This window comes from Ciconia boyciana, chromosome 23, assembly GCF_034638445.1.
Source record: "Ciconia boyciana chromosome 23, ASM3463844v1, whole genome shotgun sequence".
In the NCBI taxonomy this organism is placed as follows: domain Eukaryota; kingdom Metazoa; phylum Chordata; class Aves; order Ciconiiformes; family Ciconiidae; genus Ciconia; species Ciconia boyciana.
Window position 1 is genome coordinate 2,840,784 of NC_132956.1, and position 22,368 is coordinate 2,863,151.

The 22,368-nt window shown below is 43.0% G+C and overlaps 1 protein-coding gene and 1 long non-coding RNA gene across 5 annotated transcripts; both read left to right on the forward strand.

Annotated features, from left to right (window-relative positions):
- Positions 1-1,168: 1,168 nt before the first annotated feature.
- NUCKS1 (nuclear casein kinase and cyclin dependent kinase substrate 1) lies at positions 1,169-21,034 on the forward strand. Of its 3 annotated transcripts, XR_012039565.1 has the most exons (9): positions 1,169-1,499; positions 9,527-9,576; positions 10,609-10,714; positions 12,790-12,845; positions 13,173-13,325; positions 13,575-13,727; positions 14,513-14,662; positions 15,366-15,956; positions 18,527-21,034. XR_012039565.1 is itself a non-coding variant. In XM_072845052.1 (8 exons), exons 1-8 carry the CDS (start codon positions 1,483-1,485, stop codon positions 15,563-15,565), a joined length of 885 nt encoding a protein of 294 aa, XP_072701153.1. In that variant the 5' UTR covers positions 1,169-1,482; the 3' UTR covers positions 15,566-21,034. The 3 variants fall into 3 exon arrangements, 2 of the variants coding, with proteins under 2 accessions (XP_072701153.1, XP_072701155.1); XM_072845052.1 differs by having other exon boundaries at positions 15,366-21,034; XM_072845054.1 differs by having other exon boundaries at positions 1,170-1,499; positions 14,516-14,662; positions 15,366-21,034.
- On the forward strand, positions 1,531-5,291 carry LOC140643213 (uncharacterized). 2 transcript variants are annotated; one of them, XR_012039538.1, is made up of 3 exons: positions 1,531-2,559; positions 3,334-3,419; positions 5,206-5,291. It is a non-coding gene; the product is annotated as an uncharacterized lncRNA (long non-coding RNA). The 2 variants fall into 2 exon arrangements; XR_012039539.1 differs by lacking the exon at positions 5,206-5,291 and adding an exon at positions 4,105-4,282.
- Positions 21,035-22,368: the final 1,334 nt, after the last annotated feature.

A 22,368-nucleotide genomic window follows, 5' to 3' on the forward strand; every position in this document is an offset into this window, starting at 1 on the left:
GAATCTAGGGCTGATCGGTGTACCAAAAAAAAAAAAAAAAAAGTGATGCGCTGCAACAATATGGAAGTATGTAGATTTATGTTAAATCCCATCGCACAACATCGTCTGACCTGGGATGGGGCCTCACCGCAGAGCACAGAGGTATCGGAGTATGCATGAAGGGTGCAGCAAATGCAGCGGAATTTCACGCGGTCCCTGTGCCCCGGACCGGGTGTAAACCGCCCCGGGTGTTTCTGCTCCGGGCAGGTCTGTGCCGGCCGCGGGGCCCGGAGCTTTCCCCGTTTGTGTATTCCTCCCCGGCAGACCCCTCTGAAGTCTGGCCCTGAATGGCGGCACGCTTACATGACAAAGGGGCCGCCGCAAGAGGAAGGGCGCTGGGATCGCCCTCTCGGGCCCTAACCTCCCTTCCTAAGCCGCGATAAGCGCGGCGCACCTTGAGGGCACGCCAGGCCCAGGGCCGGACCCCAGCCCCGCGGGGCCACCCCGCGCCGGGCCGCTCTGAGGGGAGCCGGCGGGCTGCGCGGCCCTGCGGGCCCCACCCGTGGGGAGGCGTGGGCCGGGCCCTGAGGCCACGGGGCTGCGCGGGCCCCCGTGGGGCGCGCAGCGGGGCCGCAGGGGCCGGGCAGCCGCGGGAGGGCACCGCCAGGCCGGCGGAGCTGCCGGGCGGGCCCGGGGGCGGCGCTGCGGGGCCCTCGACGCCCCCGGGGCCGCTGCGAGGCGGCGCGCCGCTTCCCCGCGTTTTCCCTCCAAAACCACGCCAGGCCCCGCGCGGCGAATCTGCGGGTCGGGCCCCGCGGCCTCGCCGGCCCCCGTGCGCCGCGGGGAAAATCCGGGCCGGGTACCGGCGGTGGCAGCGTGGGCCTGGTGAGGCGGGACGGAGCGGCCCGGCGCGGGGCGGCGGCGCGGGGGGCGCCGGGAGCCGGTGGCGAATCTGCCGGCAGCGCCGCGGCCCGCTCTGTCGCTCACAGCAGCTTGAGCGTGTGGGGCGTCCTCGCCCCCCTCCCCTCCCCGCGGGGAAAGTGGGCAGGGTCTGCCCGCCGTGATGGTTCGAACTAGCCAATAGGACGCGGCGAGCCGCCCGCCGCGGCCAATGAGCGGGGGAGGAGGTGGTGCCAGCGGGGTAGGCTGCACCGCCCCCCGCTCGCATCCTCTCGGCGGTGCGAACGCGACCATTTTGCGGGGGGGATCGGCGAGCAGCGGCGACCGCGGCGGCGGCGGAGCGGTGACCGGGGGCGGGGGGGGCCGCGCGGCCCACGCAGAGGAGCGGGCGTCTCCCGCGGCGGGGCGCGGGCCGGACGGCGGACAGCGCCTGAGGGGGAAGAGGCGGCTCCGGAGGCGCGGCCTGAGGCGCTGGGCCCAGGGCTCCCGCTCGCTCCGGGGAGGGGACGGGCGACGCCGAGCCCGCACCAGGCGACCGTTTTTTTCTCCTTCCCCTCAGCGCTGGGCGACGTCCCCCGGGCCGGGCCCGAACCGCCGGGGAAAATGTCCAGGCCTGTCAGGTGAGTCCTTGGCGGAGCGCGGAGGCCCCGCTCCCGCCTCTCCTCCCACCCGCGGCGCCAGCGCTGCCTCCCTCCCTCCCTCCTCCCGGGCCCGGCCCCCGGCGGCGGGCCGGCGGTGTAGGCCCTCCCGCCCGCCCCGCAGCAGGCCTCGCCGCAGGCCGTGCCCGGGGCAGGGGCAGCCCGAGGCGGGCCGGGCCCGGCCGAGCCGCCGCGGGGAGGAGGGTGCACGCTCGCTGGAGGGCAGGCGTGCGGCGGGGCTCCCGCAGGGCGAGGGGCGGCTGCGTGGCCGTGGGGAGGAGAGCGTGCGCGGCGGAGGAGGCAGGGAGGCCGCGCGGCTGCAGCATGGGCCGTTTTCTCCCGTATTTCCCCCTCTTTTTAAAAATTTTTTTTTCTTACAACTTTTAATATTTATTTTCTGATTTGCAACGCGCCTTGTTGCTGGCCTGGCGTAGGGTGATGTGCATCGCCCCGGGCTTACCGGGGGAGCAGGGAGGCGGCGGCGCGTTTCGCTGCGCCGTTACGGGGGTGCAGAGAGGAGGCCGGGAGGGAGGGAGGCTGCGTACAGCGTCCCACATTTTGTCACGGGAAAAGTGAATCGCTGCCATCCACCGTGACCCACTTCGCGCAGGGCGGACGGGCGAGAGGCGGTGTTCGCCAGCAGGCCTCTGTCGCAGCCCCCCGCACCCCCTTCCAGGAGAGGGGGGGAAGCGGGGTGGGGGGTGGGGGGGGCAGAGCAGACCACGCCGCGCGGGTTGGGGGAGGGGACACGCATGCAATACGCCGTGACCAGCGAGGGTCTGGAGGAGAGGGGCTGTGCATCCAAGTTAAACCACGTTTAGGGGAGGAGTTCGGAGGAGCCGCCCCCTCTGGTGGGAACAGCATTGAACACACGCCCTTTTCCTCTCGCCCGGTAGCTAACTGCTCTCCCCGGGTCGGTTTCCTACTGATGTTCGCCCCCTTTCCCCCCCCACCCCCGAGAGGGCTGATTTTAGGTCGTGGGGAGGAGGAAACCGTGGGCCATTTAGCTAAACGGGCTGTATTCTCCCCAGCAGTAAAGGAGGTAGGTGATGGCGTTTGTGTCTTCAGTTAAACAGTGTTGGACCTGGAGCGCGGGGTTGCAGGGGAATCTTAGCTACGTTGTTGAATCATGATAACTTTGAAAATGTACGGCATAGAGAACTTGCCGTGTATCTGAAAGTTTACTGAAGGAGGAGGAGTGTGTTCTTTTTTACTTTTCTGTGGAAAGTACTCAGAGAGTGAACTTGTAATTTAAATTGTCTTTATAGAAAAGGTAAAAGGTTTCATAAGGTATTCTTCGAATGCTCTGAAATTTTTTCATTCTCAAGATACTTTAAGTAACTGGTTGTACTTTTATTCCCAGTAAGCCTAATCTGGTATGTGGATCCTAGGTATTGTGGGTCTTTTGGAATAATAAATATGAAATTAATTGCGAATATAAAACTTACATATATACATTTGTAGGTGATAGCCTTCGTATTTAAGTAATATCTCTAATATGCGACAGTTTAAAACATAAATGGAAACTAGGACTACTTTGCTAAGTAGGGAGGTTTGGCACAGCAATTAGTGAAACAGTTGTTTTTTCATAGCTCTTTTTTTTGACCAATAGTGTATTCCTGCATGCAAAGGTAAGGGTAAATAAAGCTCAAAGTTCCAGCCTTAGGGACCTGTCTCGGATGCAAAAGGTGGATTGACAGGACTGGGTATACCCTGCTCTGAAGCCTCAGGCTTTGGCCTTTTGCAAGGCAGGATGTTGGGCTAGATGGACTAGTGGTCTGATCTTGAATGACAGTGCCTGTGTTCTGAAATACAGTGGTGATGTGACTTTGCTGCTCAGGGTGACGCCTCAGTGTACGTTCTGCTGGTGATTTACTTGCCAGCACTGGAGTCTTGCTACAGGTAAGGAAAGTGTTGTATCTTTAAAAGTATAGCTTCTAAGGTTTCTGGTATTAAGTAACTTTGTAAGCAACCATTTAAAAAAAAATAATTAAAAAAAAAAATCTGTAAAATCCTGCAGCATTGTGAAAGATCTGACTTGTCTTACCCTCAGTTGACAGGCACTGGTCTACAGGAAAATTAAGTGCCAAAGTCCAGTAGGCCGTTAGTAGCAGAAACCTTTTGGCACATGTCAGGAATAGATCTAGCAATCCACTATCTAGCTGTATTTAATGGCCCTTTCAGGGGAAAAAACACAAATATTCAGTGGCTAGTTAATTATATTGCTCTACTTGGTAGTAACTGGAGAACTCTCCTAATAGATTTATATCCAAAACTTTTAAAATTGTATAAATTCTTTTTCTGCATATTTTAGCTTGCTGTTGGTAATATGGAAGCCTGGTGAAAGGTTCCTCATCAGAATAAGATTTAGCGTTGGAAAGGTTTCCCTCTGTTCAGTGGTCTTTGAATTAATTTATTATGTCTCCTAGTTTCTAGTGGATATATACATACCTAAAACAATGAACTTAATAAAATCCGGCATATATCCCAGTTTCTACTCTACTTGTTGGTGGAAGACTGCCTTAAGACTGAGTCTGGTTGTTGAAGTGAGTTTCTTTAAGTAGTAATAATGTCCTGGTATTTACAGGCTTTGTGTGCCTGGCACTCGGAGCCAAGGACTTTCTACACAATTAAAGTTCTCCTGCGTGGATGATGATGGTATCTGCACTATTGTTAGAAAATGGCAAGAAGTAAAAAGTAAAGGAGCCTACAGTACTTGAATCTCTGCATCTTGTGGTTAACTCTTCTGAAGTACTGCAAAGAGCATTTGGAGCTGGTGGTTACATTATTATATCCCTATCTATTCTTGAATACAGATGAAATAAAGCATCTTGAGCCACTGTTTTTATATACAGCACCAATTAATGTGTTTTAAGTAAGAATTTTGACTTAAAATTCGATGGAACTTGCTTCTGCTTTTCCTCGCTGGTCACTTTCACTTGCTGGTACTCCTCTCCTGCAGGCATTGCAAAATGAAATGGTGTAGGCAAGTATGGGAATCACAGGGGTTTTTGCTTGTTCATTTTAAGATTAAAGCCAGTTATGAATTGATGTCAGTGCTTCAAGGCTTTACGTACTTAATTTTTCTTTATTAGTAACTCTTGAATCCCAGTCTTGCATTGGCACTACTGTGGAAGGGTGGTCCTTTGAAATTGTAGTTGCAGGAAAAAAATATATTTATCTATTAAATATAACTCATCTTGTTGCCAGTGTTGTACCTGGACAATGTGAAGTACAAATATTGTGATTCTGGAAAACTTCCATGGGGTAGCAGGAAAGCAACACTTCATTGGGGATGGGTATTTAACTTGAGTCATAATGTGTGTTAGTGTCCAGAGATAAGCTATAGACACTTTCCAGACAAGTAAAAAGGTACGATCCTTGCTCTGAAAACGTTCAGTCTAAAGAGAAACAAAGAGCAAGGTAGAGGTACAATAAAAACCAAAATACCAGGAACAACACAGGTTGCAGAATTGATTTTTGTGTGTGTGTGTTTTGGGGTTGGTTTGTTTGTTTGTTTTCCCCCCTGCTCTGCATCAGAACATTTCTATATTGTATTTTGAAATCTTCTCAATTGTAGTTAGGTTCAAATGGAGGATGGGCACAAGACTGCTTAAACTGTTGCTGCATAAATCATTTAATTGTTTTATGGAGTTTCAAGTCATGTGTATCCCTAAAAATTCTGCAGATACCATGAGCAGTGCCTAGTCTTACAGACGTTTGGAGTTACACCAAGTCCAGACCCAAACAATGACCTCTGTAATTGGGAACCTCTAGTCGGTGAGTCTTGTCTGAGTACAGTTGTGCCAATTTTTCAATAGACTAACACCATAGTGACGTGGTTTAGGTACATAACTGTCACTAGGCTTCGATGTTTCAACTTCTGATGCATAATTGTAAGTGAATGTCTGTTCATTTAAGGCCTAAATCTAGCACTGCATATTTGTTTTGCACAACTTTGAAAATACCTATAAGAACTATTTCCTATCTATCTTTTTTTCCTATCTATGTATAAAAAAGGCATCAAAGGAGTGCTTTTAATGGCAGTATTTATTGATAATATGTTGACCTCAAAGTGGGACACCTTTACCAACTGGAATGAGAACCAGAAAGTGAAACTGACCACTCTCTCTGTGCCAGACCTGCACCAAGCCTTTAAACCCAAGAAAGGTCCATAACTTTCCTTCACAAATGCTTAGTTTGACGCTTGTATTGGTTAAATGCTGTGGTTTTAAAAAAAAAAAAATCATCTTGGTAACCATTTAATTTGTCATTAGTTTTACTTTCCGTATTGTGTAAGAGGAAAGGCTGTTACTTCTGCTGGTAATCATTTGACCTAAACATTCCTCTTCAGTGCATGATGAGATCAGTTACTAGCTTTTTGAAGACTCCTTCTAGCATTGCTTTTCAGTAGTATATGTATTTTTTTTAAACTTTGATTTTATCTGTGGATTTTAATGTCTGAGGAAATATCTGGGGATCTAAGCATTCCCTTTTTAACAAAACAAAAGCTTTCTAACTGATAGTTAGTTTGTATTCTGTCATGTTGACTTACAAAGACTGAGGGTTTAGGGACCTCGATAGCTGAGGATGGGGTATTAGTATACAAGCCTTATTCAGTTGTATAGGCATTTAGTGATCCTTTTAAATGTTAATATTGCTTTTCATCATTTCAAAATTTCAGTTTGGTAGGCATCAAGTATGGGTCATAAGATTTACTGTGCATTTCTGAGTTCTTATTAAATTACTGGAGTAGTACTTTGCTAAGTAAGTGCTTCCAACATAACGTGTTGATGACTTACTAGACGAGTTACTCTTTATTCCAGAAATATTAGACTGACAGCTGTTACTAAAAACTTATGCTGTCGGGACCTGTCTCTATACCTTTCCTCCCCCAGTTCCTTCTCACATGCACTTTTAAATGTTAAGCTGAATTAGCAAGTAAGTTATCTTAAAATTTCAGTGTATATTTTAAACCAGATTGAACAATATCCATCCCAGATGTCTACTAGACCGTCTTTTTATGCTCAGTCTAACTGAATTTGACAAATAGTTTATTTTTATGTCTGGTTGGTTGCCTTAACATCTTCTAGTTTTTGCTAGTGGCAAAGAGATACTCTTCCCTGACAAAACCAGCAATATTTTTTTCTGCCTCTTAACTCCAGTGAACTTATCTACTGTGTTTTTATCACCTTGGTGTAATAAAAGATGCAGTCCCTCTTTGCAAACTCGTAGTTACTAAGCATTGCACATCAGTGCTGTTGACAGTTCTAAAGAAAAACCTAAGCTGATCTCAATGGGGTGAATGATGAGTGTAGAGTGAGGAGAATGGCAGATGCAAGAGCAGTTTGTTTGATGTTTCTGCCCTTGTGAGCTCCTCTGGTTCTGTTGGGAAGACTTACAAGTTTCTATCTTCAGTAATATCAGTGTAGATATTCCTTCTTTCCTCCACCCTTCTCCTTGCCCTGCAAAATAACGTAAAGCAAGCCAAACAGCCTTCTCTCCTGTTTTCTGCCAGAGTTGTGTTTTTTTTTAATACAAATATCACTACTCCTGTTCACCAGGTAACGAGGGCCTAGCAGGATTTACTTTCTAGCTGAAAACACAGCGAAAAGAGGAAGGACATAGGCAGTGTTTTCCCTTTGTCTGACTGTTAATTTTCAGTACGCGATTTAATACAGGACTCTGACTGAAATAGGTGGCGATACAAGGTGGTGATATTGCAATTTCCATCTTGCTTGTTAGATTAGTGATGTCAGAAACCATTTTTTTTACAAAGCTGCTAGAACAGAATATGTGGCAATTCTAGTTGGTTTTTTTTTCCCCTGTTTACGCTTTTAGAGGAAAAAAACCCTAATACCTGATACTTACACCAAATGAAACGTCTTATTTAGTAACTTTATTGCTCTTCAGATGCTTACCAGAATAAAATTAGTGTTTTCACATGTGAGATGGGTCAGGAGGCAACCTTCAGGAAGAGTACCTGTTGGAACAGGAGTCTGAGTCCCTGAACGGTACACCATAACAAGGCTTGCCAATAGTTGTATTCCTAAATTGGTATTTTACCATATTTGGACTGCGAGTGAGCGAGCAGTGCTCTGTAGCACATTGCTGTTGTACTTTGTTCCACTCACGCGTACTCTGAAGCTTGGATGGGATTCAGCCTGTAGAAATCTAATGACTGGTCTTGCCTTCCTTTGTTTACTTGTTTGTTTTTTTGTTGAGGGGTTGGGATTTTTCTCTGGAGTTTTTTTTAAGAGGCTTGGCATAAGGGTTGAAATAAAATAATTATGCTCCTTCGTCTTTTGAAGGCTGCTGCTGTAAGCCATGAATAGAGGTACTTGTACAGGAGGGTGACTTATAATTGATTTCAAATGGATCAACAGCCAGAATGCAACAATGACTTTTGGGGTATCTTTCAACTAAACAGTCTTATCAGCCATGCATGATGTTAATCACAAAGTGCGGTTCAGTTATGGGAACTGAATGTGAAATTCAGCAGTCACGCTCTGCAGTGCAGGAGAGGGGCAGGGCATTGTGGTATGTGTGCTGGATAGAGCTTGTGTTGGCTTCTCTTTGCAGCGGTCCTCAAGTCTGTGATGCTGGGTAGGTCACTTAATCTATCGCTTGCCTGACTTCTCCAGCTGTAGAGGTGAGCTCACATGATGATTACTGCAAAATCAAGTTCATCATTGGCCTTGGGTCAAAGGCATTGTAAAAAACTGTGTGTGGAGGGGTGTCTGAATCTCTGGTGCCTTTTTCAGCTGTGCCTCCTCTTCCCATTGCATGTCAGCCGTAGGAGGTGGATGTTTGGAGTCCAAGTTTGACTGAGGCGTTATCAGCTAGAACACAAATACAATTCAGTTATGTAGCTGACTTGGTTCCCTTGAGTAGCTGTATTACACGGCAGTTACGTCTTGTCGATAAGGCAGTTGGGACAGGTCCTAAGAAAGTAGCCAACAATTACTTATATTTCATTTTTTAGTTTCGGTAAATTAGAGAAACAGATCTAATTTTGTTGGCCAATGAGGCATTGATTTCAGTAATAGCTGCTTGTGTAGTTAACTAATTTTGTCCAGAATTGGCCATTGCATTTGCACTGTTAAAGATGCCTTGTTACCTGTGCTACTTTCAGTTTGGTTAGAGAGCAGAGAAGGTGCTGATGAGGTAGAAAAAGTGTGGGTCCGTGCTCATTTGCTGGGTCCAAAAACATAGGTTGGGTGAAATGCATATCTTCTTCCATTGTTGTGCCTAGTGATACAGTGAAGCATTGTAACAGCTCTCTTGCATCTTGTTAGAGCACCAAAGTAACTAACTGAGAAAGCTCCTAGAAGCCCCTGGTGAAAGCGTGAAATGCTTTAGAGACAGGGAACACATGGGAAAACAAAAGCCTCAAGGAGAAGATATGAGAGCAAGCATGATTACATTGAGCTGTGAGAAGCAGAAATTCAAAAAAGAGCAGTTAGGAAATGTTTATCTAATTCATGATACTACTTGTGTACTTGTTTTATACCTGGAATCCTAGTCTTAAATATCACAGCTTTGAGACAGGGTGTTAGGGGGAGCTCTGGCTTAAAGTTCATTCTTTAATCTTGGGGTGCAGATACTGCTTTAAAATAGTGCTTTGACTGGTAAAGTTGTAATAATGATAGATGTATAGTTTTAATAATGAAAGAACCATGTAGCATAGGTTAAGATGGCTGTTCCTCACTGCAGTCATGAGCCGTAAGAGAGTGCTACCTATCAAAAAGCACTTTCAAATTCTGAGAATATAATCCAGTCTATTATAATAACTCCTTAGGAAAATGCTAGAATATACTGTGTGTTCCCTTCTGACTTCAAAGGTCTATACCTTTGGTGGCTTGCTTATGAGAGTTTTCTTGGGATGTTTTTGGGCTACAAATCCTGCACTGGAAGCAAGAATATGGAACTTTTTTGTTACTTGAAGAAAGCTTTTGTATCTCTGAGATTCAGTTGCTAATTTCCCCCTCCCCCCTGCTTTTTAACAGGAACAGGAAGGTGGTCGATTACTCCCAGTTTCAGGAATCAGATGATGCTGGTAAATTACTTTTTTCTTAACAATATAATATTCTTGGGCTAGAGCAGTTCATTTATTGCTTTGCATATTAATTGTTTTGCTTCTAGTCACATCTTTAACTTAAATTCTAAGGAGATTCTGCTCTTCACAGTCCCTGAACTGTTAATAAGTATTTGAAAATATAATGATTCTCGTATGTTTTGTATTAAACAAACAATGGTGATAGAAATCTTATTATTTAATGCTTGTGTTGTTGTAGTGCCTTGAGGCTGTTGGCAGCAACTGTCTTCTTCCTTGGTCTATGTTATGTTCTGTGGCAGAATCTCCCTGATGCCACTTTTTTCTACAGTAAAATATGTTTTCAATTTATTTTAGCGGACTCTAGTTAATCCCATAATGTCAGGCATTTTTGTGAATTGCATCTAAAAAAAATATCTGGATGTTCTGTGCAAATTAACAAAATATTTCTGGAAGCCATATGGAATATGTTTTGTGTTCTTAGAAAAATAGACGTACTGCTACTGTTTGCTAAGTGAGGTTGCACTGATAATTAATGGAAACAAATATGCATAGCTCTTAATTGCAGTCCTGTTACTCATATTGTATAAGGTATTGTGTAATAGTTGTAAAAAGTTACACTGTAAACTACTATATCATAGGACAGTTAATAAAGTGTTTGCTGTTAAAAGCATGTAGAAATATGTATGGATGTTAACTTGTGATAGGTTTACATAATAACTCTCTTTCTGAATAGCTATAAAATTAAGATACTGTGTCTTCTTGTGAGGCTTTTTTAATGTTTCCTAATACTCCTGTGCCAGACTTGATTGTACGCAGCATTTTTATTGTGCTGTTGGCAGAAGAAAAGGTAAATCACTACTTTAAGACAGGACTTTGCTTCTATAAAGTTTTATTTGAAGCTTTGTGATTTTTTTTTTTTGAAGGGCTTCTTTTTGATGTGCATGAAATGGTCAGTTTAAGTTATAGCTGAGGAAGTCAGTTTGCTGGGAACTAGGAGTTTGATTCAAAACCATTTTGTACTGTCCCGTCCAGATGAAGATTACGGAAGAGATTCAGGTCCCCCATCCAAGAAAATCCGTTCGTCTCCTCGGGAGGCTAAAAATAAGAGGCGATCTGGGAAGAATTCTCAGGAGGACAGGTAAAAGAAGCACTTCATCTGTTACGAACATGTCTCCAAACCTTGTCCTGTATGTGGGGAGCAGTATCTTCTAACGAGAATGATTGTAAGTGGAATTCAAGGTCTGCAGTGTAAGATACAGAGCTCTCAATCACAAAGCTTGCATACCCAGCTTGGACATTGAGGTGGTTCGTTCTTATTTGAGTAGACAGAGAAATCACGTGTAAAGTACTTGTCACTAGTACTTCATCATTAAAATAGCTTTCCAGAGCTAGACAATTGGAATGGGAAGGAATATGAGCCGAGTTACAAAAATTGACAAGTGCAGTTATCCAGGTAAGTTAGTGGCAAGATGTGTTTCATTTTCCATGTTTTTTTCGGTACGCTCAGAGCATTCCTGTGGTTAAAGATTAAATGGGACGGTACAGTGGCAGTTAGGAGTAGAGGCCATTTGTTAGTTTTATGGTTCTTTGTTTCCCATTTCCTGTTTTGTCTAATTCAGAAACAGAGTAACTTGTTTTGATAACTGAGTTGCTCCAGCAGTGTGAAAGGACTCAGTTCTAAGTGATGCCCTGCTGAATAGTGAAAGTCTGTCCTGTAGAGTGAAGGCATCTTCCTTTTTACAATAACTGTGGTCAGCAAATGATTGCCATAAGACCTATTAAGCCAATTGACTGCTTTCATGACAGACATCAGCTTCAGGGATGGAGGTTCTGCCAGCTGGTTCCTAGTCTGTAAGGTCAAGGTGTCTATTCTGTTGCACTGTTTGCTGGAACATAACTTACCAGCAGGAACTTAAGCATACCTGCTGGTAAGTTAAGAGGCTTCCCCACCATGCTCCTTTTCTATAAGGCAAAAGCTGAATGTAGGCACAGGAATATTTGCATGGTCCCCCTGCTATCATGAACTAAGAGGGAGAGACTATTGTCACCCTGGCAAATGCCTGTAACACCTGAAATCAAAGATTTAATGGCTGTGACATATAAAGAAATTGGGCTAGGCATCTCGCAAAGCAACTAAGTAGTTGACCTTGATGTCCTATTAGCTTTGGGGATGTTTAAGTATGTAAGAACATTTCTATGTGTATCACAAACATTGCAGAGGGCTTGCAGGTAAAACAAACTAATGTATTTAATTGGTTGAAATCCACAGTTGTCTGTATAAGACTGAAAACATAAGGGCCTGAGGGGCTGTAATGTGACAAGTTATCTAAACTGTTACAGTTCTTGAGAAATGTTGGGTGTCAGCTCCAACTGCCAAATTTGAAAGCAGCAAAGGTTTGATCTATTGTATTTCTTGACCTTGGCAAACTCTGCAGTTCAGCCATTCCTGAAGCATATGTTGTACATCAGTGGCTCTCAACAGAGTATTCACCATTCCTGTTTAAAACACTTGTTTACTCTCCGATTGGAGTGCGTGTTCTTACATGCTGGAAGGAAAACCCTCTCTGGACAGTGGTGATGACTAATGATGGGGGTTTGGATAAGAACAGAACATTAGTACCTGCTTGATAGGGATACCCTCTGATGAGGATTGAAACCACTAGAAGGGAGCGGTGAAACTCCATCAGAGATCGGATCATTTGGGAGCTTGTAGACCAAATATGTGCTAGTTAACTGCACTACAGCAATGTACACGGAATGAAGGATTCCGAAGAAAACAATTACATAAAGACAAGTGATGACTATAAATCTATTCAGAATAAAACTTTATTCTACTTATAGGCTCAGCCATGCAGTAGCATATAAAACTTCAAAAATCTAACTGTAAAATGGAAGACATCTGGATTATTGGTGGGTTTCCGAGTGAAGTGCATGATTCATCTCAACCTTATTATTTCCTGGTTGGTTCATTTGACTCCATGTAAATTTGTATGTGATTTGGAGTTCAAACATTATCTTTCTGACTATGATAACTAGATATAGTGCTTCTATATGTACATACATACACTATACGTATATGTATGATAACTACGTAAGTGCATATTGGCAGCCTAGAGATCAGTTTGCTCACTGAAAATTGGTATTTTTCCATACAGCAGTGACTGAAATTGGAGTTAAAACAGCAGTCAAACCCTGTCTTTCTCTCATTTTCAGTGAGGATTCAGAAGAAAAAGATGTGAAGACTAAGAAAGATGATTCACACTCGGCAGGTAACTAACTACATTGTACTGATAATGTATCTTCAAAATAAAGATCAGTTTGTAAGAGTTACAGGAGTAGGATTTGACACAGGAAAGAAATTGTTGTGACTAGAGAAGCATGCACTCTTTAATACACTTACCTTAAGCTGGATGGTGCCTCTGCTGCTGTTACTTCTGGCCCTGGTTTGGGATAACATATATTTTTGTATGTAATATGATGCTGCTATAAAGTTTGTCTTCACAGGTAGATAGATGTATGTTAAGCTCTTCCCTGTAGTTCTCATCCATATTTCAGAATGATACAGGAAACGGCATATTTTTACCTTTTCCTTCCAGATGAAGATTTTGGCAGTGAAGATGATGACTTAGGAGCAGATGATGGCAAAGCTGACAGTGACTATGAGAGCTCTCAAAAAAGCAAAAAAGGAAAAAAGGCTAAACCAGAAAAGAATAAGAGAGCAGCCTCCAAATCCAGGAAAAGGCCTGCAGGTAAAAAAAGAAAAAAAAAAAGGGGGGGGGTTGCTAGTCTTTGCGGTGAAAGACACTGCACCGGATCATTGTGCAGTGCTTACTAGGTTAAATGGGACTGTGTTCTCCTCACAGCTCAGTTATTCAGTGAGTGTCCTGATTAACTTTCTCATGAATGACTTGACCTTTGTCTTGCCCACATGCTACCTCAAGACAGTTAGGTGGTTTGTATTCTGTATCTTCATTATAACTTGGTGACTTTTGCTGCAGAGGACAGTGAGGACGAGAAAGAAGACCACAAAAACGTGCGTCAGCAACGACAGGCAGCATCCAAAGCAGCTTCTAAACAACGAGAGATGCTTATGGATGATGTGGGTAGTGAGGAGGAAGAACAAGAGGATGATGAGGCACAGTTCCAGGAGAGTGAGTAAATGGGATTGTAAAAAGTTAAAATCAATGTGGCATGGGTATGGTACCAGACATGAGTTTATGGGTCTGGCCAGACAGCAAAAGGAACGCAGTTTGCTTTTTGACTGTGACAGTGAAGACCATAAGTTGTCCTTCTCAGTAACTTATTTGATACTGCATATCTGTCCAACAGACCAAGTTTACATTTTTCACGTCTAGAATTTTTGTTCAAAGTTTGCAGCTAAGATGTATGTCTTTATAATCAGCCCTAAAGGATTATTGTAAAGTTCTTAATGCTTTTTGCTGCTCCTTGCTATCCCATTGGTTTTGAGGCCTTGATGCTACTTTCAGGTGATGTAAAAGTACTTTATCCTTGATTGATCAAAGTAGGACAGTTTGTTTCATAAGAAGAGATGGGTTCAGCCAGTAATGAACCGGAGTAAGTTCCTGAAATACTGAGTGCAAACATGATTTCAGAATGGACTAAGAGTACCATTGAAAAGATCACTTCTCTCTGTCAAGAGATTCTCTTTATTTTGAGATGGGTTACTTATGAAGGAGATGGAGCATATTTTGAGGACCTCAAAACACTTGCCTGTTTCATCATACTAGTGCTTTATCCCTACTAGTGTAAAATCTTCTGCTATGTCAAATTTCTTTAGCACAGCAGATAGGTGGAAGCTCATGAGGTCACAGAGTCTGAGTTTCCTGTCTCCACAGTTTAACTGGCAGATCTCTCAACTGTATCTTCTGCTCCCTTTCCTTTTTTCCAAAAAACTGAAATTTCTTTGTGCTTTCAGCAGATTCAGGAAGCGATGAAGACTTCCTCATGGAAGATGATGATGATAGTGACTATGGCAGTTCAAAAAAGAAAAATAAAAAGGTCTCCAAGAAATCCAAGCCAGAGAGGAAAGAAAAGAAAATGCCGAAGCCCAGGCTAAAGGCTACAGGTGAGTCTATGCAAAGAAAGTTATGCAGTTTGCTTTAGCAGCTGGTATTTTCTTTTTCTCCTATAAAGACTCAGTGGAAATCTTGGGGTTGGTAGGCATTCACATATAATGTTGAAGGGCTAGTTCATGTAACTTGCCATGATTTAAAGCAGCACTATGAAATAATGAGGTGGCTTTAATTCTTACTTAAGAGATTGAGTTAGTATCTATGTCTCGTTGGCAAAAACTGCGTAGATTGCAAAACCTTCCCTATTTTGATGCTGCAGTCTGACTTTCTCTGTGTCATAGCCAAATAACATCATTTGTGGCTTCGTTTGGGACTCGTGGACTCCGTGATGTTTTCAGGGTAGAGGAAGGTGGAGAAATCTGAACCGAAGGAACATTTGATGCGTTTCTGCAGGAAATCTAAAAACATAATAGCAGTGTATGTACTGGTTTGACAAGAGGCTAGCTATGTTAGTTTACGATGTCATATCCAGTAATTAGTAAGGACTTGCAATTAAACAGTTTTAAAATCTCGTTAGCTAACTTTTCAGTTCAGCTTTACTAATACGGAGTGCAGAAAACACCATGTGTGCGGTATGGTCAAAGCAAAATGAAACCTGCTACTGAAGTGTCTTGTAAATCCTGTTTGTATAAAGCCACATGACTTTTTTGTCTTTGTTGCTGATCATAACTTTTATAAGCTTTTTTCTTTTTTCAGTGACCCCCAGTCCGGTGAAAGGCAAAGGGAAGGCAGGCCGCCCCACAGCTTCCAAGGCAACAAAAGAAAAGACCCCATCCCCCAAAGAAGAGGATGAAGAGCCTGAAAGTCCCCCAGAAAAGAAAAAATCAGCCAGCCCTCCACCAGAGAAGTCAGGGGATGAGGGATCTGAAGATGAAGCACCCTCTGGTGAAGATTAAATGGCAGTTGAGGAAATCTTTGTTTAAAAAAAAAAAAAGAAAAAAAAGAAAAAGGAAAAGAAAACATACTTAGGGGTAGAACACGGTTTTGGCTGTGGCTTGACTCATGGGCTTTGAATGCTGTCTTTACTTTCAGCTGTTTAATACAGTGTATCCTTTTTTTAATAAGAGGAAACCCTTATACAGTAATATTTTGAAGTCAATGTTCTCTGTTGGCCATTCCGTTCTCCCTCCCCCACCAAATCTGAAAGCCATTTGAGACAAATTAACAGACCATTTAAATATATATTTTTTTTCAAGGGATACTGCAGTTGTGAAGCAATAAGGTTTGAGACTGATACGTGGAAACCATACTTACAAATCGTTAAGTAGAATAGATTTCCCAGTGCTGGTAAGAGTTCTTTAAAACTATTATTCTGTATTTGAATATGTGGAAAAAATGAACCTATGCTTTAACAGACTTCTGTTGATACAAGTTCACTCTCAGAAAAAATGTAGTTGATACGAATTCCAATTGAGGAAGAGAAAACACGGGGAGGAAACCTGTGTTTCTTGGATTCAGGCACGTTTTTCATGGAAAGCAATCAAGAGACTTGTAGATGGTCCACTGTCTTTTATTTAGAAAAGACCCTTCAATTAGGTTGTGAGATCTTTTGTCTTTGCTGGATAGAATACTATTCTGCTTTAGGCAAATTGCAGTTCATTCTATACAAATTCAGATATACAACCTACAAGCTTCTCGCATCCATTAACTATTTTTTTTTCTTCCAAGGTTGGCTATAGATGGGCAGAATAGGGAAGAGAAATTGAAAACAATTTTTAAAACTCTGGTTTCCATTTGGTATTGTGGAAAATGTCTTTAAAGTTTTTTCCAAGGAAAAAAATTAATGGGTAGTGTAAAACTAAATTCTTTAGCTTTTGGGGCGAGGGATGTCCTTTTATAAATGTGAAGCAAAGGATTCCTGTAATGCTCTGGTCAGTCTCGGATCCCATGAGTCACGCTTAAGTGTTTCTCTTCTCTCCCTCCATCTGTCCTCAGAAAGTCTATGTAGTCATACCTCTCAGCCTCTCCAGCTACAGTGTTGGACAGCAGACTTCTATCGATAGTGAACATCACCCCGATATCACTTCCATTTCTTCATCCTTCCATCCTACAGTGTGGGAGGCTCTGCTCCCACACCAACACGTCTGCTTCTAACTGTTGGTCATCATTCTGCTCCCTAAGCCTAAGAAGTGCTGAATAGGGAACAGTGTTAAAGGAGGAAGTTGGGAGGAAGTGGAGTTTGGAAGCAGTGTAGCAGGGCTGTCGTTTTATAATAAAAGCAGGATGTCCCTCTAAATGCAAGACACTTGAGATGTGTGTGGTGGCATTTTAATGTGTTTTTATCAAAGCAGCCATATCCTTTTTTAAACTTTAATTGAAATACACAAGCCTTGGTTTTCAAACCGTAATACAGAGGTTGCTGCCATGTTTTTTGGTGGAAATACTGAAAACTGGACCTGCCATTTTTCTTTCTTTTTTTTCTTAAACCCTTTGTGCTTTCTGTATGTTGCTCACAGTTATCTTATAGCTGACAAGCTTTGCATCTTTTTTGTCACAGAACTACACGTTTTGTAACCAGCCTCTTGAAGGTAACATAAGGCAGCTAATTAGTTGGATTTCTGGTGCACGTGCTACCAGATTTTTAATCCCGTTTGGATTTTAGAGAGCTTTTAGACGTGATACACTAATATGACCAGGAAGAACACTCGGCTGAATGGCATAGGGAGCCTGAAGATGCTGAGCACAGTGTGGAGCTTAAAATGTGGAACGGAGTATTAATATAACAGCCAAGTGATTGTCTTGTGTGATTCATAGCCATGGATTTTATTGAGGCTGGTAAATTACTTTACCTTGGCTTATAAAAATTTAAGTTCTCTAACATTCTTTACTATAATGAAACTACTGTTGCCATTACAATAAAGATGATCGGTGTTTCCATTGTAAATCTTTTTTTTAAGTGGTTTAATTTTGCAGAACAGCTTAAGGCTGGAGTGAAGTATCGGTCTTGAAAAAGAAGCGAATGTAATCCCCTCTCCTCTCCCACACCTCTTCCCACCTTCCAGGTCTCTGGGAGAGCAGAGTCTCTTGCATTCCCTCCACTCCTAGTCCAGTGCTTCTTGGGTAATATGGGAAAATAAATGGCCAAGTTTTAAAAAACATTTGGATTAAATTTGGGGGTAGCATACGCTTTTGTGAATGTCTGGTCCACATAGTTGTTCCCCTTCAGTCCAGACTGTGTTTCAAGCTATTCTTGTCTATTGGGTTCTTAGGGGGTTTTTGGTATTAAAATGTACAAGGATTACTTAAAAGTAGAATACCTCTAGCTGATCTGGTCAAACAGCTGTTTCTTTACCCACTAGACCAGATTTTTTCTGAAGAGTGTATTTTGTAAGTTCCACTTAAAATGTATTTTTGGTTGTTCATTCCCCCCCCCCCCCCCCAACACAGTTAACTAAAGTTAAGGCTGTGAAAAATGTTTCCGTTGTTCTCAGTTTAGGTGTTGGACTGGATTATTTTATGCCTGGCAATTTTGGCCCTTTATCTTACAGAACTGTTCTGCTTTCTCATATGTTCATCTCTAATGGCTGTTACAGGCTGCATGATGCTTATCTTTGAGTTTGTCACAACCCAAACACTATGTAAATCCTGTACTACTACTGGGATTTTGTAACTTTTTCTATATCTTACTGTTTTGCTGATTTGTGCAAACACTAAGCCCTAACGGTCTCTTGGTTACTCTGTTAGAAATGCAGCAGTTTACATTTTTACAGTTAGAAGAAAATTGTGAAGGTGAATACTTTTTTTTAGTATACAACATTTTTCAGTAGTGGCAGACTTAACATTTTTAAATGTCCTTTTTAATTTGTATTAAGCATTCTGATTTCTTGAAGGAAAGCTGTAAAAATGCCTTTCTTTAGGAGCATGAATAGTTCTTCATGGAGCAGAAAGTTTCATTCACAGAAGAAGGCTTTGAAAAGATTGTCTTCTGTTACACAGCTGTAGTTTTGGAGCCTTTGCAGAGAGGTAAATGGATTTATTCCAAAATTCAGTTAATCTAGTGCCCTGCCCTGGTTTTACTCCTAAAATGGTAGTTCATAACTAACTTCCATTATATATCCTTTCGTACATTCTGTTTCTGAATCCACACCACCGTGTTCAGTTTCGCAGTTGTATGCCAATAGTACTGCCTTTAACTGGCCACAAGGCTTGATCTGTAAAAAAAATTTGCAATTTCAGTTGGAATTTCATACTAAAGATTATTTGCTTCAGTTTCTGTTTGGTCAGCATGAGAATGCCAAACGTGTCAAGCTAAATGGGTTTCAGAATGGATTATGGGTGAGAGCAAGACTTAGAAATGGGGCGGCCGAGAAGCTTTTAATTTTGTTGTTTTAACTTCATCAAAGCAGAAGAGTGTGTGGGGAGAGAAGCAGCACGCCTTGGGTGACTTCTGCTAGGGAGCCTCAGCGATGCCAGGTAACGGTTCTGAGCGTGCTCAGCTCCTGTGCCACCACACGGCTGCATCCGCAGGCGATGGACTACCAGGGCAGTGGCAGAAGATGTGCTTGAATTCCTTTTTTTCTTTTTTCTTTTTTTTTTTCTTCCCCTCCGCTGGTGATGGTCACAAAGGTACAATAGACACTGAGGCACCCAGGTTAAGGAGGGAGGGAAGTAAACTGTAACATGCTGGAAGCTTTTGAGCTGTAGAAACTGGTGCTTTGCTTTATGTAATTTGTTTGTGAAGTGTTTATTTTTATAACAGATCATATTGTTGAACACATGGTTCTTAAAAACTACAAACTGATCCATGAGTCTAATATTTGAGAAGTGGATGTTCATCTGTTGGGGGAGGCAGGATATGAAAATGTAAGCAGATGGGTATTTAAAGGGACACTGTCACAAAATAGTTGCTGGCATATAGGATATGTTAGTTTGGGGGACTCACATCTATATGTGGAAATTATATATTCTATATGTATATGATCAAATAGAAAATTTTCCCTGAACTTTGAATATTTTCCTACAGTTTTGGGAGGTTTAAATATAAGTTCTGCTAATGAAACTAGGAAGCAAAACTAACTATTATGTTCTTACTGTCCAAGATGGCTTTTTTTTTAAAGTACGATGAGGAGTATCGGAGCTCTGAAACATGACAGTGTCCTTTCGAGACCTCCCCAAATCAAGTGTATCCTCACTTTAGACTTCCCACTTCAGTAGATGACTGGCATTTGAATGTCTTTTCATTGAACTCTTTATATTAAAAACAAAACACAGATATTTCTAAGTCTAGTCAAGTTCTCACGATGTGCTGACTCTGTATCAACCACTATTGGAGATGACTCTCTAGACTGCCTGCCCCCTTCAGCCGCGGTGAATCGAGTGGGTCCATCGGTCTGAGCATGCTCAGTGTGACTGCAAAACACCATTGTGCATATGCTTTGTATATTGGGGCAAGGGTTTTTTATATATATATTTTGGGAGGGGTAGTGGGTGGGATGGAGAAATACTCAATCAGCTTAAGCCAGAATAATGTGTGTAAAAGCCCCTGAAGTATTTTGTGTGTGAGTGCGCGGGTGTGAGTGCGCGCATGGGAGTGTCTGACATCTTATTCCCTTTGTGTTCTGAAGATTTGTGAGTTTTACTTTTTTTTTTCTGCAGAAGCAATTGTTACAAAAAATTGTAAATAAGAGCTACATAATTTTTGTTTAACCATGAATATCATGTCACAGCAAACCCTGAATAATCACTTTGAAGGTAGAGGAGGAGACTCCAGGTAGGGCCTTGGGCCTTTGGCCATCAGCAAGGCATCATTACATGGTATGCAATGAATATTTGTCTTGAGTATTTGCAATCCCCTGTTGAGCTTTTCTAAAAAAATCGGGCTCTCTGCAGTTCCCTTCCCCATCCTTTTTAATTTTTTTTTTTTTAATCTCAAGAGCAGACTAGAAAAAGGGGCAGCCGCAAACAGCGTTCCAGTGCTGCTGGCCCATGGTCGGGGTGTGTGTGCAGACATGGCTGTCATCACTGGGCCCGATAGGGTTGGCGACTCTTGCAATACCTTGACAATACTGAGATCTACCGCATGGTACTAGGAGTTAAGTCTGAATGTAACATTAATGCTTTATTTAAAATAAAAACAACACTTTTTTTTTTCAAGGGGTTGAAGTGAACATGACTGTTGACCATGTTCGTGAATTTATAGATGCAACATTCATTGGTAGAATTGTGTGATGGTCTTTTGTGCTACTTAATTTTACATATTCCAGTCTCTGTATGTACCTGCAAAGAAAGAAAAAAAAAAAATAACAAAACCCTGCTTTGCTTTTATTGAAGGGTTCCCAGGACTGCATACCTGCTCCTGAGCTCTGTTTTAAGTATGTGTATCCTTCGCTTGTATTTTGTATTAAAAAAACCACAAGGAAAAAGAACCCTTTATTGTTCAGCATGTTGGAATTGTGTCCCCTCTTTTATTTTTCTCCTTTTGGGAATATATTAAGCAACTCATTCTTCTGTATCTTTTATTTTCTTTTGTAAACTTTTTGGTTTTGTTTAAAAATGGCTTTATAAAAGGGCTTTTATAACCCATAAACATGACTTGTGTAATTTTTCTGCTATTCAAAGGTATTATTCTTCTGCGGTTGCTTTTTGTTTTGTGAATGTCAGTGAGATGTGAAAACGTGTTCATCTTTCACGATGTCTGATAGTTTTGGGACTAATTCCTTTGCAGAGCTCATGCATTCTCCGAGGGGGGCAAGTCGGGTTTTGGCCAGAACAGTTTGGCCAGTGTGATGTTCCCATTACTACCTATGAGTTGAGGGGAAGATTTAAAGAATTAAGTCATATGGGCAGTAAAGAATGCAATCCTTGGTTTCACAGGCTGTTCCACGAGAGACTTGTGAGTTGAGGTTGTCGGGTTCAAAACCAATTACAAAAATTGATGAGGAGAGAGAAAGCCCTTTACATGTCACGCTCGCCTCCGTCAGCTGTCCCTTGGCAATCGATAGCCTTTCTATTTTGCCACATACGCCCCGGCCATGACAATAAATACACAGCATGTTCTTTGTGGGTATCATACGGAAGAGGACAACTGTGTTGATCAGGAATGTGTGCTAAATCATCGTTAGCTGGTTGTCATTTCGAATGCAGATGAATTGACCCAGGCACAGGTCGCTTCCTCAACACATTGTCCCATGTGCACAGTGAGTTTGTGCTTTTAAGAAATCCATTATAGCAGATGTCCTCTAACTTCCTGCAGAATCTTCGCTCTAACGCTGTACAACAGCAAGCTCGGCAGCAGTTTTACAACCATTTGCTCATTTTTTTTTTTTCCATTCCTTCCCATGTCCTCCCTGTCGCCCCCGGCTCGCTCCGCGCCGGGCCAGCAGGGGGCGCACTGCTCCCCGCGCCCGCCGCCGCCGGGCTGCTGCGGCCCTGTCAGCCCGCCGCGCGCTTCCCGCCTCCGGGCTGAGCGGGGTCGCGCCTCGGCCTGTGGTAAGGGCTGCGCTGAAGAGATGTCCCCTGACTGCTGCGTCTTTATTATAAGATAAATCTCGGATCTTGTAGTCATGTTTGTGTTTTGCTTGTGCGTGTGTGTGTCACAAACTGAAGTTGTGGTTCTTCGGCGTGAACACCTGAAAGCACTTCTTCCTTAATGGGGTTTAGGACGAAGCTGCTTCTGGGATCCTAAGAGACCTAGTTTTCCTAAGGGTTTGGTACAGCAAAACACTTAAGATTGTGACCTTACCGAGCAAGTAATTGTGGT

Bases quoted from the DNA above. Each gene is read 5' to 3' on its own strand.
- NUCKS1 (XM_072845052.1), top strand. The intron at 13,326-13,574 runs GTAAAAAAAGAA...CTTTTGCTGCAG, and splicing joins ATCCAGGAAAAGGCCTGCAG to AGGACAGTGAGGACGAGAAA. The intron at 13,728-14,512 runs GTGAGTAAATGG...TTGTGCTTTCAG, and splicing joins TGAGGCACAGTTCCAGGAGA to CAGATTCAGGAAGCGATGAA.